We start from the raw sequence: 17,273 nt of genomic DNA, 5'->3' as shown, positions 1-17,273 counted from the left end.
ACATGTGGGCAGGTGTACGTTGCAAAAGTGGGCGTGTACATGTGCTGGCTTATACTAGTTCTGTCAACAGCACACATACATCACCGTTTGAAAAATGAGATACACACACGTCTCTGCAGAGAAATCAGCTTTGTGTCTGACTACATCCCCGATGCAGATTCACTTCCCTTGGAAGATCTGGAGAGAGAATTCAAACGTCTCTACTTCACAGAAGAAGTATTTGAACGTAAACCTTTTATTTTTTATTTAAAAAAATGGACATGCCGGGAGATGAGTTTGGATTGGTCTGCCATGTAGCATGCTTCTGTCTATAACATGAGCTGGTCAGAATGTGTTGATAGTCCTTTCTACCGCGTAGTTTTTTGAAGATATGCAGTGCATTCGGAAAGTATTTAGACCCCTTCTCTTTTTCCACATTTTGTTACAGCCTTATTCTAAAATGGATTCAATATTTTTTCCCCCTCATCAATCTACACACAATATCCCATAATGACAAAGCGAAAACAAGCTAAGTATCCAAAACAGTTTTTAGATGACCAGGGCAAAACATTTATGCAAAGGAAAATTATTAGTCATTACAACAGCAAGGGTGAGCTAGTCTACCGTTCTTGTCCATCCTCAGCATCTGTGATGGTTTCTTTCATCCATATGAAAAGTACTCTCCGATCCTTCACTAACATTAGAGTATAAGGATTTGTCTACTTCTGTCAGCCTTGACGTTTTCTGCATGTTGGTCTCCACTATTCCTGCAGTTTAGAAGATCACTTTGGTAAAATGGGCACGGCACAGGTGACTACTTTTGAAAAGGTGCGACTCTCCCAGCAAATTCCAACCATCTTCGCCGGCATTCTGGACTTGTTGGAAAGATAAAGAAAAAGTTGGCTTGGGTGTCTTGCATCCGGTTTGGCTGTACTGTGAATTTGCTACTGGATTACTGATAACGGTAGGCAACTCTACATCCAGGTAGCCTAACCTACAGGGGTTGGGTTATGGTCAATGACATAATGTCTTCCAGTTGTGGAAGTTCGGTCTGGGTGAGATTGAGAATGCACAGAAAGATTTTAAAAAATACACATTTTGCTCAAAACATTTTTTTTGCAATTTAGTGTGTGTACTTTAGTGTATTTATACTTGGGATATCGCTTTTCAACTCCTTGATGGAGTTGACAAGATAGCACAAACAGATCTAGGAGCAGGCTACTGCATGCAGCACTTGATACAGTTCCTGCAATTAAGCATTCATGTTAAAGAGCTAGTATTATTTTTTTTCACCTTTATTTAACCAGGTAAGCCAGTTGAGAACAAGTTCTCATTTACAACTGCGACCTGGCCAAGATAAAGCAAAGCAGTGCGACACAAACAACAACACAGAGTTAGACATGGAATAAACAAGCTTTTATTCAATAACACAATAGAAAAAAAGAAAGTCTATATACAGTGTGTGCAATGGCATGAGGAGGTAGGCAATAAATAGGCCATAGTAGCGAGATAATTACAATTTAGCAGATGAACACTGGAGTGATAAATGAGCAGATGATGATCTGCAAGTAGAGATAATGGTGTGCAGTATCAGAAAAGTAAATAAAAACAATATGTGGATGAGGTAGGTGGGCTATTTACAGATGGACTATGTACAGCTGCAGCGATCGGTTAGCTGCTCAGATAGCTGATGTTTAAAGATAGTGAGGGAAATATAAGTCTCCAGCTTCAGCGATTTTTGCAATTCATTCCAGTCACTAGCAGCAGAGAACTGGAAGGAAAGGCAGCCAAAGTGTTGGCTTTGGGGATGACCAGTAAGATATACCTGCTGGAGCGCGTGCTATGGGTGGGTGTTGTTATCGTGACCAGTGAGCTGAGATAAGGCGGAACTTTACCTAGCATAGACTTGTAGATGACCTGGAGCCACTGGGTCTGGCGACGATATGTAGCGAGGGCCAGCCGACTAGAGCATACAGGTCGCAGTGGTTGGTGGTATAAGGGGCTTTGGTAACAAATGGATGGCACTGCGATAGACTGCATCCAGTTTGCTGAGTAGAGTATTGGAAGCTATTTTGTAGATGACATCGCCGAAGTCGAGGATCGGTAGGATAGTCAGTTTTACTAGGGTAAGTTTGGCGCTGTGAGTGAAGGAGGCTTTGTTGCGAAATAGAAAGGCGATTCTAGATATGATTTTGTATTGGAGATGTTTAATATGAGTCTGTAAGGAGAGTTTACAGTCTAGCCAGACACCTAGGTATTTGTAGTTGTCCACATATTCTTGGTCAGAACCGTCCAGGGTAGTGATGCTAGTCGTGCAGGCAGCGAATGGTTGGAAAGCATGCATTTAGTTTTACTAGCGTTTAAGAGCAGTTGGAGGCCATGGAAGGAGTGTTGTATGGCATTGAAGCTCGTTTGGAGGTCCAAAGAAGGGCCAGATGCATACAGAATGGTGTCGTCTGCGTAGGGGTGGATCAGGGAATCACCCGCTGCAAGAACAACATTATTGATATATATAGAGAAAAGAGTCGGCCCGAGAATTGATCCCTGTAGTACCCCCATAGAGACTGCCAGAGGTCCGGACAACAGGCCCTCCGATTTGACACACTGAACTCTGTCTGCGAAGTAGTTGGTGAACCAGGTGAGGCAGTCACTTGAGAAACCAAGGCTATTGAGTCTGCCGATAAGAATATGGTGATTGACAGAGTCGAAAGCCTTGGCCAGGTCGATGAAGACGGCTGCACAGTACTGTCTTTTATCGATGGTGGTTATGATATCATTTAGTACCTTGAGCATGGCTGAGGTGCAGAAGGTACGGTGGGATTCGAAATGGGGTCAGTGATCTGTTTTTTAACTTGGGTTTTGAAGACTTTAGCGAGGCAGGGCATATATTGGTCTATAACAGTTTTGGTCTAGAGTGTTACCCCCTTTGAAAAGGGGGATGACCGCGGCAGCTTTCCAATCTTTAGGGATCTCGGACGATACGTAAGAGAGGTTGAACAGACTGGCAATAGGGTTTGCAACAATGGCGGCGGATAGTTTTAGAAAGAGAGGGTCCAGATTGTCTAGCCCAGCTGATTTGTACGTTTGTGCAGCTCTTTCAGAACATCTGGTATCTGGATCTGGGTGAAGGAGAAGCTGGGGAGGCTCGGGCAAGTATCTGCGGGGGGGGGGCGTAGCTGTTGGCCGGGGCTGGTGTAGCCAAGAGGAAAGCATGGTCAGCCGTAGAGAAATGCTTATTGAAATGTTCGATTATCATGGATTTATCGGTGGTGACCGTGTTACCTAGCCTCAGTGCAGTGGGCAGCTGGGAGGAGGTGCTCTTGTTCTCCATGGACTTTACAGTGTCACAAAACCTTTTGGAGATCAAGGATGCAAATTTCTGTTTGAAAAAGCTAGCCTTTGCTTTCCTGACTGTCTACGTGTATTGGTTCCTGACTTCTCTGAACAGTTGCATATCGCGGGGACTCTTCGATGCTATTGCAGTCTGCCACAGGATGTTTTTGTGCTGGTCAAGGGCAGTAAAGTCTGGAGTGAACCAAGGGCTATATCTGTTCTTAGTTCTACATTTTTGAAAGGGGCAAGCTTATTTATGATTGTGAGGAAATTACTTTTAAAGAACGACCAGGCATCCTCGACTGACGGGATGAGGTCAATATCCTTCCAGGATACCCGGGCCAGGTGTGTTTTAAGGAGCGTTTGACACACCAACACCTCTGGTCTCTCTGACTTAATTTATTGAGGAAATGTACTTACTATGACTGTGATATGTGCCTGTTCTATTTTAAGTTGAATGCACTAACTGTAAGTCACTCTAGAGCGTCTGCTAAATGACTAAAATGTAAATGTAAAAACTGTAATTTTGCAATGAGTATATTCTTCAAAATATCTTTAAAAATAAATGTCCCCCGATGAACTTTTGGACAATATTTAATTTTGGTGTCATCATTACAGTCACAGTGTATATAATCAACATCACTCTCACCAACATGAACTCATCAACTTAGTGCACTACCACTTAATAGTCAACGACAGCAGTAGAGACACAATGTCTGGTTTAGATGTGTCTTTGCCTCAGCCAATGGAATCACACTGGACTCAGCTGAGCTAAGCTGGAGCAGACCTGGGTTCAAATACTATTTGAAATCGTTCAAATCTTTCAAATACTATTGAGCATTTTCCCTAGCCTTGACTGGAATGCCAGGTTGACTGGGTTTGGATGTTTCAGGTGTTTCTATTGGATCTATGGAAACAGACAACCTCAGTCAAGCACAGATAGAGTATTTGAAATGATTTATAGTAGTGTCTTGAACCCAGGTCTGAGCTAGAGACTAGAGCTGTGAGTCAGAGTGTTCCTGACAGGTTTCCGTGACTACAGGCAAGGCTCTCACTAACTGTTCCAAAGAGTGTTGTCACATCGGACCATGGCAGGCCTGGGAATCACAGTCACACAGACATGAGCAGTCCTCCTGTTGCTGCCTACCTCAGTCCCTTTTAACAGGACACTGTTCTGACTGACTTTGCAGGTTGGAGGAGACATAGAAATAAAATGTAAATAGAACGGTCCACCCATCACAAAACGTTGGATGGAAATGTCTGTTTTAGTCCTTCTATGGTTGGAGCATACAGCTCGGCCAACACAGAGTTAAACACTCATAGAAACTCTTTGACTAACTCTCTCAGTGGATTTTTCAGGTCATGACATTTTTACACCTGCCACATCAACTATCAGCATGAGATGTGTTTTTGGCAAGATAAAAGCAAGAATATCTTTTGTTTCCACCTCTCCGTTTTGAAGGGTTGGAATCGATGCCTTGATGGTGGGACTGCAGTGTTCTCTCTCTCTCTCTCTCTTTCTCTGTGCATTTGCCATTAAGATTCTTTGTGAAGGGAAAAGGAAGAATCTCCTAAGCCATTTAGAATTCATGAATCAGGAAAAGAAAGACAGTAGGATTCTGGCAATGAAACAATACTGAAATCTAAGATCAATAATAGTGACAATAAAATACAAAATACATGAGATGAAAGGACAGGCGCCCAGTCCAGTGGCTGTACCTGTTCATCAATCTGCCTCACACTACAAAAAAAGGAGATGGGTTACTGCCCTATGGGGTGTTCTGACTCGGGAAAGCGTTACTAACAAGAGATGAAAGCAGCAATTTCTTACCGTGTTAAAATTAGGGAAGAGTCCCACACTAGAGGAGGTGTCCACTTGGTGGAAGGGCATAAAGGGTTTCATATCCAAAGTGGACTGCATCATCAGAGACTGATTCCGCACCAGCGCAGGCAGTGTGTTGCTATGGCATGAACTTCCTTTGGAGACGGAGAGATAGTTAGATAGAGAGAGGGGAGGGGGGGAGAGAAGGATGGAGAGAGAGAGGAGAGAGAAAAAGGGACAGAACAATGGAAAGAGAGAGGGAGAGAGAAAGAGAAAGAAAGAGTAAGGAAAAGAGAAAAACAGAGAAAGAGAAATATTAACACATTTTCAGATGAGGGCAGTATGATGTAGTGATGGCAGGTTAGTGCGTGGTTTGAGCGTTCGGCCAGTAACCGAAAGGATGCTGGATAGAATCCCTGAGCTGACAGGCAGTTAACCCACTGTTCCCCGGTAGGCCGTCATTGTAAATAAGAATTTGTTCTTAACTGACTTGCCTAGTTAAATAAAGGTTAAATAAAAAATTAAAAAATTATATTCATAGCACTAGGACCATACATAACACAAACGAGGAGCTAACAGGCAGAGAAAATACACTGTACACTGTGGCTGTTGTGAGCGCTGTGGCAGAGAATAGTGGAAAGTAACTCATCCTGTCTTAAATTAAGCAGAAAAATGTCTCTATGCGCTCATAGGCTGGGGTAAGATGTGGAGTGTGTGTGTGCTGGGGTGTGAGTCAGCCTGGAAGGTGGGCTGGCTGGAGGAAGGATGCAGTACATTATGTTGGGGCAGAGGGAATGGAGCTAGGAGAATACTTCTATGGCTGGGACTGGGTCTTGAGCCCTGAAACAGATCATACCTGATGCAAGGCAGTTCATTGGCATCGTAGTCATATCTGTGTATATCTACTTTGTATATTTCAAAGGAAAATAAGGTTATTGCCAGTTCACTTCAGGCTTTCATACTCTGTATATACAATATAAAAGCTTAATGCACACAGAAGCCTATGGATCCAGACCAAAATAAAGAATGACATTAACCAGCTATGCACTACTGTAGATAATCGACACAGAATTCAAAGCTCTTTTCTCTTCAACTTCCCTCCATATTATGCATGTTTTATGCGTGTGTGTGCATGTGCGTGCATGTGTGTGTGCATGTGCGTGCATGTGTGTGTGTGTGTGTGTGTGTCTGTGTCTGCATACAAGAGTTAATCTCAGTAGAGATTTAATAGCATGTGAAATGATGAGTGAGTCTATCTCAGAAATCCATAAGTGCCAGCTTGTGTGTATATGTGCTGACAAACGTACACACACACTAACTTCAAATAGGTGCTCATATTCTTGTCAGAGATTCAACATGAACAACATTTTTTTTTTAAAGAAACATCAAACTATTGCTTAAAATTTCCCTTCATACTAAATCATACTGTGTTCGATGCCAAGAGAACGTAAAATATCGACGCGCACTGACACAGCAGGGATACACTTCCAGCTAATTTCATAGAAATATATCATCCATCAAGAGACTGTGATTTAATAAAGCTATGCAGGCGATCACTGGGATGAAACCAACGTTTAACATGGAGATGAAGCTTTGTCTTTATGTAATATATAGAGATGTAATGTAATACTGCAAACTATACTGTCTCATGATCGTGTTGTCATGGGAGATACATGGTTAGAACCTCTAATCTTACATGTTTAGATTTTTCCATTGCTGATAGGAATGAAATTGTTTGGATTTGAGTTGTTCATAATTTGATTTGTGTGTCTGGTCATTTCCATGTAAAAGGACCCATGAGCACCAACATGTGAAGTAAATAGGAGCATGTCAAATTGGGGGTCAAATGAAAGATAAGAGTCTATGTTTTTTAATTTATTATGGCATATATATACATTTTTCAACCAATTTCCATCCCAAAAATTTGGAATGAGAAAAAAGCCTTGATTCCTGGTCAAACAGATGGAAAAGGGGTCTTAGAAAACATATAGCAGAAAAAGTCTTAAAAGGAAATTAGAAATACATCAAAACACGATCACGTTGAAGTAATGAACCCTGCAGACTATTATCAACATAATATTATATTTAGTTCTGGATAAATGTTTCTGTCTTCTGTAAGTTAAAGAAATATTGCCTTATGCCTTGAAATTCCATTACCAAAAACCCACATATCTACACGATATTTTCATATTTCTGTCCCTCATGAGGCGGGATGATAATGAAAGTTCATAGAAGTAACAAGTAAAAGTAGACCTATGTCCTATTCATTAGTTATAGTGTTTTTACTCATTTCAATTTTCAATTCCAATACCAAATCGTTAATTTCTGCAATTGAATTGGCACCAATGAGAAATCATAGTAGTTACAAACCATAATGTACTGTATTGTACTCAATCAATCAATATAATGTATTTATAAAGCCCTTTTTACATCAGCAGATGTCACAAAGTGTTTATTCAGAAACCCGGCCTAAAACCCAAAAGAGCAAGCAATGCTGTACTTTACTGAACATAACACTACTGTACTCTACTGTACTGTACATTACTGTACTAAACTCTAGTGTACTGTACTGTACACTACTGTACTAAACTCTACTGTACTGTACTGTACACTACTGTACTGAACTCTACTGTACTGTACTGTACACTACTGTACTAAACTCTACTGTACTGTACTGTACACTACTGTACTAAACTCTACTGTACTGTACCGTACTGTACTGAACATAACTCTACTGTACTCTACTGTACTGTACACTACTGTACTGAACATAACTCTACTGTACTCTACTGTACACTACTGTACCAAACTCTACTGTACTGTACTGAACATAACTCTACTGTACTGTACACTACTGTACTAAACTCTACTGTACTGTACTGAACAGAACTCTACTGTACTGTACACTACTGTACCAAACTCTACTGTACTGTACTGAACATAACTCTACTGTACTGTACACTACTGTACTAAACTCTACTCTACTGTACTGTACTGACTATAACTCTACTGTACTGTACACTACTGTACTAAACTCTACTGTACTGTACTGTACACTAATGTACTAAACTCTACTGTACTGTACTGTACACTAATGTACTAAACTCTACTGTACTGTACTGTACACTAATGTACTAAACTCTACTGTACTGTACCGTACTGTACTGAACATAACTCTACTGTACTCTACTGTACTCTACTGTACTGTACACTACTGTACTGAACATAACTCTACTGTAATGTACTGTACTGTACTGAACATAACTCTACTGTACTGTACACTACTGTACTAAACTCTACTGTACTGTACTGAACATAACTCTACTGTACTGTACACTACTGTACTAAACTCTACTCTACTGTACTGTACTGACTATAACTCTACTGTACTGTACACTACTGTACTAAACTCTACTGTACTGTACTGAACATAACTCTACTGTACTGTACACTACTACTGTACTAAACTCTACTGTACTGTACTGAACATAACTCTACTGTACTCTACTGTACTGTACACTACTGTACTAAACTCAACTGTACTGTACTAAACTCTACTGTACTCTACTGTACTGTACACTACTGTACTAAACTCTACTGTACACTACTGTACTAAACTCTACTGTACTCTACTGTACTGTACACTACTGTACTAAACTCTACTGTACTCTACTGTACTGTACACTACTGTACTAAACTCTACTGTACTCTACTGTACTGTACACTACTGTACTAAACTCTACTGTACTCTACTGTACTGTACACTACTGTACTAAACTCTACTGTACTATACTGAACATAACTCTACTGTACTCTACTGTACTGTACACTACTGTACTAAACTCTACTGTACTGTACTCTACTGTACTGTACACTACTGTACTAAACTCTACTGTACTCTACTGTACTGTACACCACTGTACTAAACTCTACTGTACTCTACTGTACTGTACACTACTGTACTAAACTCTACTGTACTGTACTGAATATAACTCTACTGTACTCTACTGTACTGTACACTACTGTACTAAACTCTACTGTAGTGTACTGTACTCTATTTGTGAAACATAGACGTCTGTGATTTGTTCAGATTTGGTCCAGGCGAATCTTAATACTGAGCAGATATTTAAGAGCTTTTGGAAAACGTGAACACAACGTGGGCACAAAAAATATTTGACAAAAATTCTGTTGCCAAACTTTGCATCTGCACAGTTCTCCCTGTACATGTGTTTTTGTCAAATGTTCTGTGTACATTTTTAAAAGTAGTCCTTGTGCACAGTGTTGTATGTTTTATTAAAACTCTGAAATCAATACTTTTTGTTTGGCATACATTTTAAGTGAAAAATCGGAGCCTCGGCGCAATTCCATTATTGTGGAATTACCCGTCTGCTGTCCATTTATTATAACATTGGCAACTGTCCCCAACATTATGAAAGGCAAAATCCTATCATATCATCAACCCGAAGACCAAGAAACCAATAAACAACAGCATCACACATTCAGTAACTTGTGCATACTGAAGCTCATGTGATGTCAAAGTGTTATAAATCATATGAAACTTTTTGTCCAGACTGTCTTGTCCAACTTCATGCCATGCGCTTCACATTGTCAAAATGAAACGTCTTCAGTACGACCTTCTACACTATGGCACACACCTTAAATTGCTAATGTCCACACATTCTGTAGTTTAATTCACTTGACTCTAACACCACAACACATGAAAATCACTGGGTAGAATACTATGTCTGACGTCATGAAACAATAAAGGAGAAAAATCCCTTTTCCCAGGAAGAAATGACATAAACAGGATTGACTTTCATTGGATTATTTTATTACTCATGACTCAATGTATGACACCCGAGACGCTCACCACATTATTACTGCATCAGTCAGAACTTGTACAACATAACAATAATATATTCCATTTAGCAGACGCTTTTATCCAAAACGATTACATTCATGCGTGCATTCTACGTATGGGTGGTCCTGGGAATCGATTCCACTATACTGACGTTGCAAGCGACATGCTCTACCAACTGAGCTGCCTATCTAAATGACTTGTTACAATGACAATGTGTATTGTTGGAAGCGAAAAGCGTTTTTTTTTTTACCTTGCTACATAGTCAAACATGGTCATTCTGCTAACCCATAATAAAGACCGTGAGATGAGAAACACATGCGAGACCCAACTAGACATTTGAAACTGGCCTCCCAGTTCATAGTGATTTATTTGGAGCTAACGTTTACAAAGCCTTACCAGGAACAACAGCAGGCCATAAGAACAGGAACACAGGGCACTCTCTTTTCCAATAACAATTTTTGATGCATTTCTTATCAGAACAAACACAACTGTGTTGTCATGAACCTTTTATAGATCTGAACACAATGTGATAGAGCTAAAATAAACGTCTTCGAGCATAAATTTACAGGCTAGATTGTGCTCTGAAGCATGACTCTACTGCTCAGATTCATTTATTTACAGTGAGTTATTGCCACAACCATTTTGCACGCAATCATGGTATTAGCTTTGGGTACAACAGTATAGTAACTCTTCGGAAGAGCCATCACAGCCTCTACCAGGACCAGTCCACCAGTCGGCCAGTCTTCCAGACCCTTGGATGGGACAGGTTAGAGGTTTACAGGTTAGAGGTTAGGCCCTTAAGGAGGTCATTACTGTTTGCCTGGAGGTTAGAAGCTGGAGGCCAGCCTTCAGCCAAAAAACTCTGCCAAGGCCTGTTTGCCCAACCCTCGTTCACAGTCTCACACTAGAACACTCATCACTGCTGCTGGGTCTGTCTAGTCTGTGGTCAGCAACATGACAGGGTGGTCTTCAAGGCCCGTGGAGTGGTGACAGGTCAGAGGTTAGGCTCCTTCAGGAAGTAATTACTATCCCGCTTGGTTGCTGGAAACTTGATTCTTGAGGCCAGTCTACTGCCTGCCTGCCCTTCATTCACACACTACAACACTCACCAGCTGCTTCTGTCCAGGCCAGGGCTAGTCATTACAACTAGATGAAAGAACTGATGTGTCTGTAATGGTGTACCTGCAATGGTGTCCACATGTTTTTTGATTTCTGTGTTGGTGAGAGAGTGAAGCTGTGTGTGTAGTAATGTGTTGTGAGCATGTCCTGTCTGTGTGGGCCTTTTTGATACAAATAATGAGCTTACTTCAGATGAACACATGTGGAATACTTGATTCCTGTTCTTAAGTAATGTATCTCAATAATATGTACTGTAAATACAGTATGTTTGTCCAATGTTCCTGGTTCTGTAGTGATATTCATTAGAATGTCATTTGAGAGAGATGCACTCGAGTTGAGATAAATATTGACTTTTGCTTTAGCGCTCAAGTCCTTTCAAAATGGCTCATCAATATTCAGAGAACAGAATGATTACAGCCAAGTGCTGTTACCTGGGAAACTGTACCATCAATGGTTAGTAGGTACCAGAGAGCTCAAGTGGAGAATTCTAAACATGTGTTACTCTGAAACATCAGGTGACTTTCTGGGGGAAAATCAGATGGATTATCTCTACAGAAAAAGAATGATCAGAGACTGCCACAAATAGCCAACAACCAACAACCAAAAGACTAACAGAGCAACTTGTTGTTTTTGTACACTGATGTTCATGCTCAATTGTAATGAGTATTCTTTGTTTAATTAATTGAAAGAAACGGGATTGTACTTATATTGTATCTAGTGTTTTTAGGTGTGTTTAAAAAAAATATATACTCTTGAGTTTCCAACCTCACCTTCAAAGCTTTTTACAATTTTGTCTTTCACTAGTCTTCAACTAAATCAATAAAAATATCAAACTAAATACCAGTTTGAACCAGAGGTCTATAGTGAAGCTACAATGGTACATTTGGCTCAATACTCCAGGATTTTGGATTTGAGATCAAATGTTTCATATGAGGCGACAGAACAGAATGTCACCTTTATTTGAGGGTATTTTCATACATATCTTTTTTACAGTTTAGAAATGAATGAACTTTATGTATCTAGTCCCCCCATTTGAAGGTGTTTTAAGTATTTGGATCAATTCACTGATTGTATTACATTGTAAAAGGTTTAGTACTTGGTCCCATATTTCTAGCATGCAATGACTATATCAAGCTTGTGACTCTACAAACTTGTTGGATACATTTGCGGTTTGTTTTGGTTGTGTTTCAGATTATGCTGTGCCCAATAGAAATGAATGGAGTCACTTTTATTGTGAATAGAAATAGAATACTTTTAATGTGAATGCTACCATGATTACAGATAAACATGAATGAATTGTATAATGATGAGTGAGAAAGTTACAGATGCACAAAATCATGCCTCCAAAACATGTCATCTCACCATTACCAATATCAGGGGAGGTTAGCATTTTTGGGGGTATAATATGTATGATGAACTTCACAAAGTGGGAAAAGGCACGCAGTGATTGATGCTCCTTTCCAATAATTATCGAGAGTCTTATTCTGGAGACATGATGATTGATGCTTGGCTGCCTTTTAATAAATGTAATAAATCTCTCTCTTTTGTCCATAATAATGTCATCATGTAGGCTGTCCTACCCGCAGTGTATCTGCCAGCTGTTGGCTAGAGAGCACGTGCCAAGACCAGAGTAGGCACGTTCTCAATGTACAGCCTTTTAAATGTCAATTTGATGGAAACACATCTCTGGTGGGAAAATGTACATACTGTTTTTATGCGGATTTCAGAATATTCACATGAAAATCTGTCGCCAGTTGGATGGAAACCTAGCTAGTAACTGCAGAGATCCTCAATGTCTCATTTCTTCTCTCTAAGTTGTTGATGCTTTCTCAAACAGCCAGAGTCAATTCTTCAGTTTCAGAGAGAGAGCGAGAGAGAGACAGAGAGAGCGAGAGAGCGAGAAAGATGGAGAGAGAGAGAGTGAGAGAGAGAGAGATACAGAGAGACATGGAGTCAGTTAGAAAGTCAGAAAGAGATAGTTAGATATTTAAATAATCCTGACCCCAGTATTTCTCATGTCTGTTTCATCATCTAATCTGGGTCCTGAGAAGGAGGAAGGAGGCTAAGAGTCCTGCTGGTACAGTAAATTAAATTAAATGCCACTATTCTGCCCTGCCTTGAATAACCCCCCTTGTGTTATGTATACATCTCCTATTGAGGTCCTTGGAGGTCCTGTGTTACCACACAGCTAGATCTCTTCTGCCTCCACCACTCTTTCCACTACTAGCTCTCTCTCTCACTCTGACTCTGGCACATGAACAACAAGGCAGAAACATCAATGGCTACTTGTCATTGTACACCACACTCACTGTAGTCATTCAATTAGGCTTTCAACAATGAGACCATCTGTAGGATTTGATATCAAGGAAATACAAGAAAGGTCCATTTGAAATAGAGAATAAGTATAAAATTAAAATGTTTTTAAATTTTTGCTGAAAAGTTTCTAAGAATAGCATTATCATAGAAATAGGAGAAAAGAAATAAGAATCTAATCTCATCACATTTTGAGAAAGGGAATGTGCCTTTATCCTTCAGTTGTTTTCCAGGGCCAGTGAAATCATATCATATCTCTAGGTAGGGGGAATAAAATGATAGGATTACAGTGCTCGTGTATAACACTGTTAGCTTAGGTTCATGGTCAGCACAGCTTAGAATAGAAGTTGCCCCTAGGCACTGATCAAGGATCAGATTGCCCTCCCCAAATCCTAACCTTAACCATTAGAGGGAAAAAGCCAAACTGACCTTAAATCAGTGTCTTTGGGCAACTTACTTTTACTCAGGCCATCTCACAGATAAATACAGGTAATAATACCTATCAACATGAGGCTGGGTAGTGTAAGTGTGCAACTCTAATGGCACCTATTCCATATATAGTGCACTACATTCGATCACAGCCCTGTGAGCGCTGGTTAAAAGCAGTGCACTATGTAGGGAATGGGGTGCCATATGGGATACAGACAGACAGGTTGATGGAGTATCGGGCCAGTCCAGGTGTCCCTGAGATAAAACAGAGTAATGACACCCCAGAGAGAAGGCCTGGCCACTGAACTGGAACACTGAGGGTATTCCTGCTTTGAGTATTTGTGTATTCTCATATTATTTGTCATTATTCTTTCATGGAATATACTGTATGTAGCATGTAGATTTCTTCTATTTCATTTAGAGTTACAGAATATAAACAGTTAATTCCGTGCTATTCTAGACCTGGTTCATCTTTCCATTTCCCCGGAAAATGACGGATTTCACACTTTAAATATATCCACGGAGCACCTACTTCTTAAAACCCAATTAAAAAGTTGAATGATGTATTTAAAATGGACTAATCTTTAGTTTAATATTTTAGCATACTGTAGTTCACCTACAGAACAGAATTACCATTGCGTGAGTGAATTCGGTGTAACGTCCGTCGTTAAATGAAGACCAAGGTGCAGCGTGGTAGGCGTACATTTTCTTTTAATTTTAAATGCTCCACCAAAAACAATAAACAACTCAACGAACGTGAAGCTAGGAGTGCAAACACAAGCAACAACCAAAGATAAGATCCCACAACAGAAGGTGGGAAAAAGGGCTGCCTAAGTATGATCCCCAATCAGAGGCAGCTGTCTCTGGGCCAAAAAAAACAAACATAGATATACAAAAACTAGAGTACCCACCCTAGTCACACCCTGACCTAACCAAAATATAGAGAATAAACAGGGATGTGACAGTACCCCTGCCGCAAACCTGAATCTATAGGGGAGGGTCTGGGTGGGCATCTCCCTCGGTGTCGGTTCTGGGTTCGGGACGTAGCCCCCGCTCTCTACGCTGATCCCTCCGCTTCTGTGGAACCGGACCGTGGATCGTCACCGGAGGAACCGGACCGTGGATCAGCGCCGGAGGCTCTGGACTGGGAACCCCGCCTGAGGCTCTGGACTGCAGCTCGTCGCTGAAGACTCTGGACTGCAGATCGTCGCTGGAGGCTCTGGACTGCAGACCGTCGCTGGAGGCTCTGGACCGTCGCTGGAGGCTCTGGACTGCGGACCGTCGCTGAAGACCCCGGACTGCGGACCGTCGCTGGAGACCCCGGACTGGGGACCGTCGCTGGAGACCCCGGACTGGGGACCGTCGCTGGAGACCCCGGACTGGGGACCGTCGCTGGAGGCTCCGGACTGGGGACAGTTGCGGCAGGCTCCTTGCCATGGATCGTCACTACAGGCTCCGGGCCATGGATCATCACTGGAGGCTTCGTGCCATGGATTACCACTATAGGCTCCGGGACATGGATCATCACTGGAGGCTTCGTGCCATGGATCATCACTGGAGGATTCGTGCGTGGAGCCGGAACAGGTCTCACCGGACTGAGGATACGTACTGGAAGCCTGGTGTGGGAACCTGCCACAACACGTCCTGGCTGGATACCCACTTTAGCTCAATGAGTGTGGAGAGCTGGCAGGGAACGCACTGGGCTATGAAGGCGCACTGGAGGCATAGTGCGTAGAGTCGGCGCAGGATATGCTGGGCAGTGGAGGCGCACTGGAGGACTGGAGCTGGCCCAACGTGTCCTGGCTGAATACCCCCTGTGGCACGGCAAGTGCGGGGAGCTGGCACAGGCCGCACTGGGTTGTGCTGGCGAACTCTTCCCTCGGTGGCGTTTCCGGTTCGGGATGTAGCCCCCGCTCTCTACGCTGATTGGCCAGTCTCCCTGTGTGTCCCCCCAAAAAAATTTTTGGGGGGGGTTTTGCCTCTCGTGCTCGCTTTGTTGTTTTAACTCCTTGTATCACCGCCGTTCCGCTTTCGCTGCCTCCATCTCCTCCTTTGGATGGCGATACTCCCCGGCCCTTGTCCAGGGTCCTTCTCCCTCCAGGATTTCCTCCCAGGTCCAGTCCTCCTGACCACGCTGCTTGGTCCGTTGGTGGTGGGATCTTCTGTAACGTCCGTCGTTAAATGAAGACCAAGGTGCAGCGTGGTAGGCGTACATTATCTTTTAGTTTTAAATGCTCCACCAAAAACAATAAACAACTCAACGAACGTAAAGCTAGGAGAGCAAACACAAGCAACAACCAAAGACAAGATCCCACAACAGAAGGTGGGAAAAAGGGCTGCCTAAGTATGATCCACAATCAGAGACAACGATAGACAGCTGCCTCTGATTGGGAACCATACTAGGCCAACAAAGAAAAAGAAAACATAGATATACAAAAACTAGAGTACCCACCCTAGTCACACCCTGACCTAACCAAAATATAGAGAATAAACAGGGATCTCTAAGGTCAGGGTGTGACATTCAGATGCTGGTTAAAATGGCTAAGATATGACCAGGGTTTAGGCTATAAAACAGTTCAGTTCATCCACATAAATGAAGAACATAATGCTAGGCACATACTCAGCCTGTCTGGGTCTGTAACAAAATACATGTCTGTGTCCCAAAATATCAGCTGTCCATTCCTGCCTCCCTACCGGCTAACAAGATATTATACAGTCCTCTTTAGGCATCTCTATGATTATTACAAGGCTATGAAATGATCCAACTATTTATTATTCCAGACGAGAGGACAGACAGTGTAGTTATTAAGATGTCTAGGAGGAGGATGAACATTCATTGCATACATCCCAAATGGCACCCTAATTCCAAGTGAGCTACTTTTGACTTGAGCTCTTTGGGCCATGGTCAAAAGTAGTGCACTATAAAGGGCATGGGTGCCGTTTGGGAAACAGCCATTGCTTCAGCCATGCACCAAACATTTCAGGAAGAAAATCTAATAACAGACCAAATTCAATTTAAATGTAGATTTGAGAAGTCCCAGTCATGGCTATATACTGTACCTCGGGGTCTGGGGTAGTTAAAACAAGTTGGATCTTTGCGCTTTTGAACTCAATTTATTTGCAAACGCAGTTTGTGTTCTCTCTGAAGAAAATCACCTGATGAGCAGGGAAAATGACATTACAGCTGAAAAGAAGTTAATGTCCTTATACAGCACAGCAACACAAACAGTTGGTGATGTCCTGGACTGATGATGAATAAATAAAGGTAGATTTTGATTAGGATATTAGAGACGAGGTTTCTTACAATGAACTCATAAGATAACGAATGATGGAGAGGGAGAGAGGACGAGGGAACGATGGAGAGAGAGATAACCAAACACACACTGGCTTAATCTGCCGTTACAACAGGCATAGAGA

The 17,273-nt window shown here is 41.8% G+C and overlaps 1 protein-coding gene across 1 annotated transcript in view; it reads right to left on the bottom strand.

Annotated features, from left to right (window-relative positions):
- Nucleotides 1–17,273, bottom strand: part of LOC115129567 (zinc finger protein 385B-like) — an 83,615-nt gene that overhangs the window by 50,241 nt on the left and 16,101 nt on the right. Inside the window, exon 2 of the mRNA XM_029660096.2 lies at nt 5,144–5,289. Within this exon, the coding sequence (XP_029515956.1) occupies nt 5,144–5,289 (146 nt within the window). The remainder of the gene's footprint in view (nt 1–5,143; nt 5,290–17,273) is intronic.

This window comes from Oncorhynchus nerka, linkage group LG1 (genome assembly GCF_034236695.1).
Source record: "Oncorhynchus nerka isolate Pitt River linkage group LG1, Oner_Uvic_2.0, whole genome shotgun sequence".
Taxonomy (NCBI): Eukaryota; Metazoa; Chordata; class Actinopteri; order Salmoniformes; family Salmonidae; genus Oncorhynchus; species Oncorhynchus nerka.
Note: the sequence above shows the minus strand (reverse complement) of the source record. Positions and strands in the feature narration are given on the sequence as shown.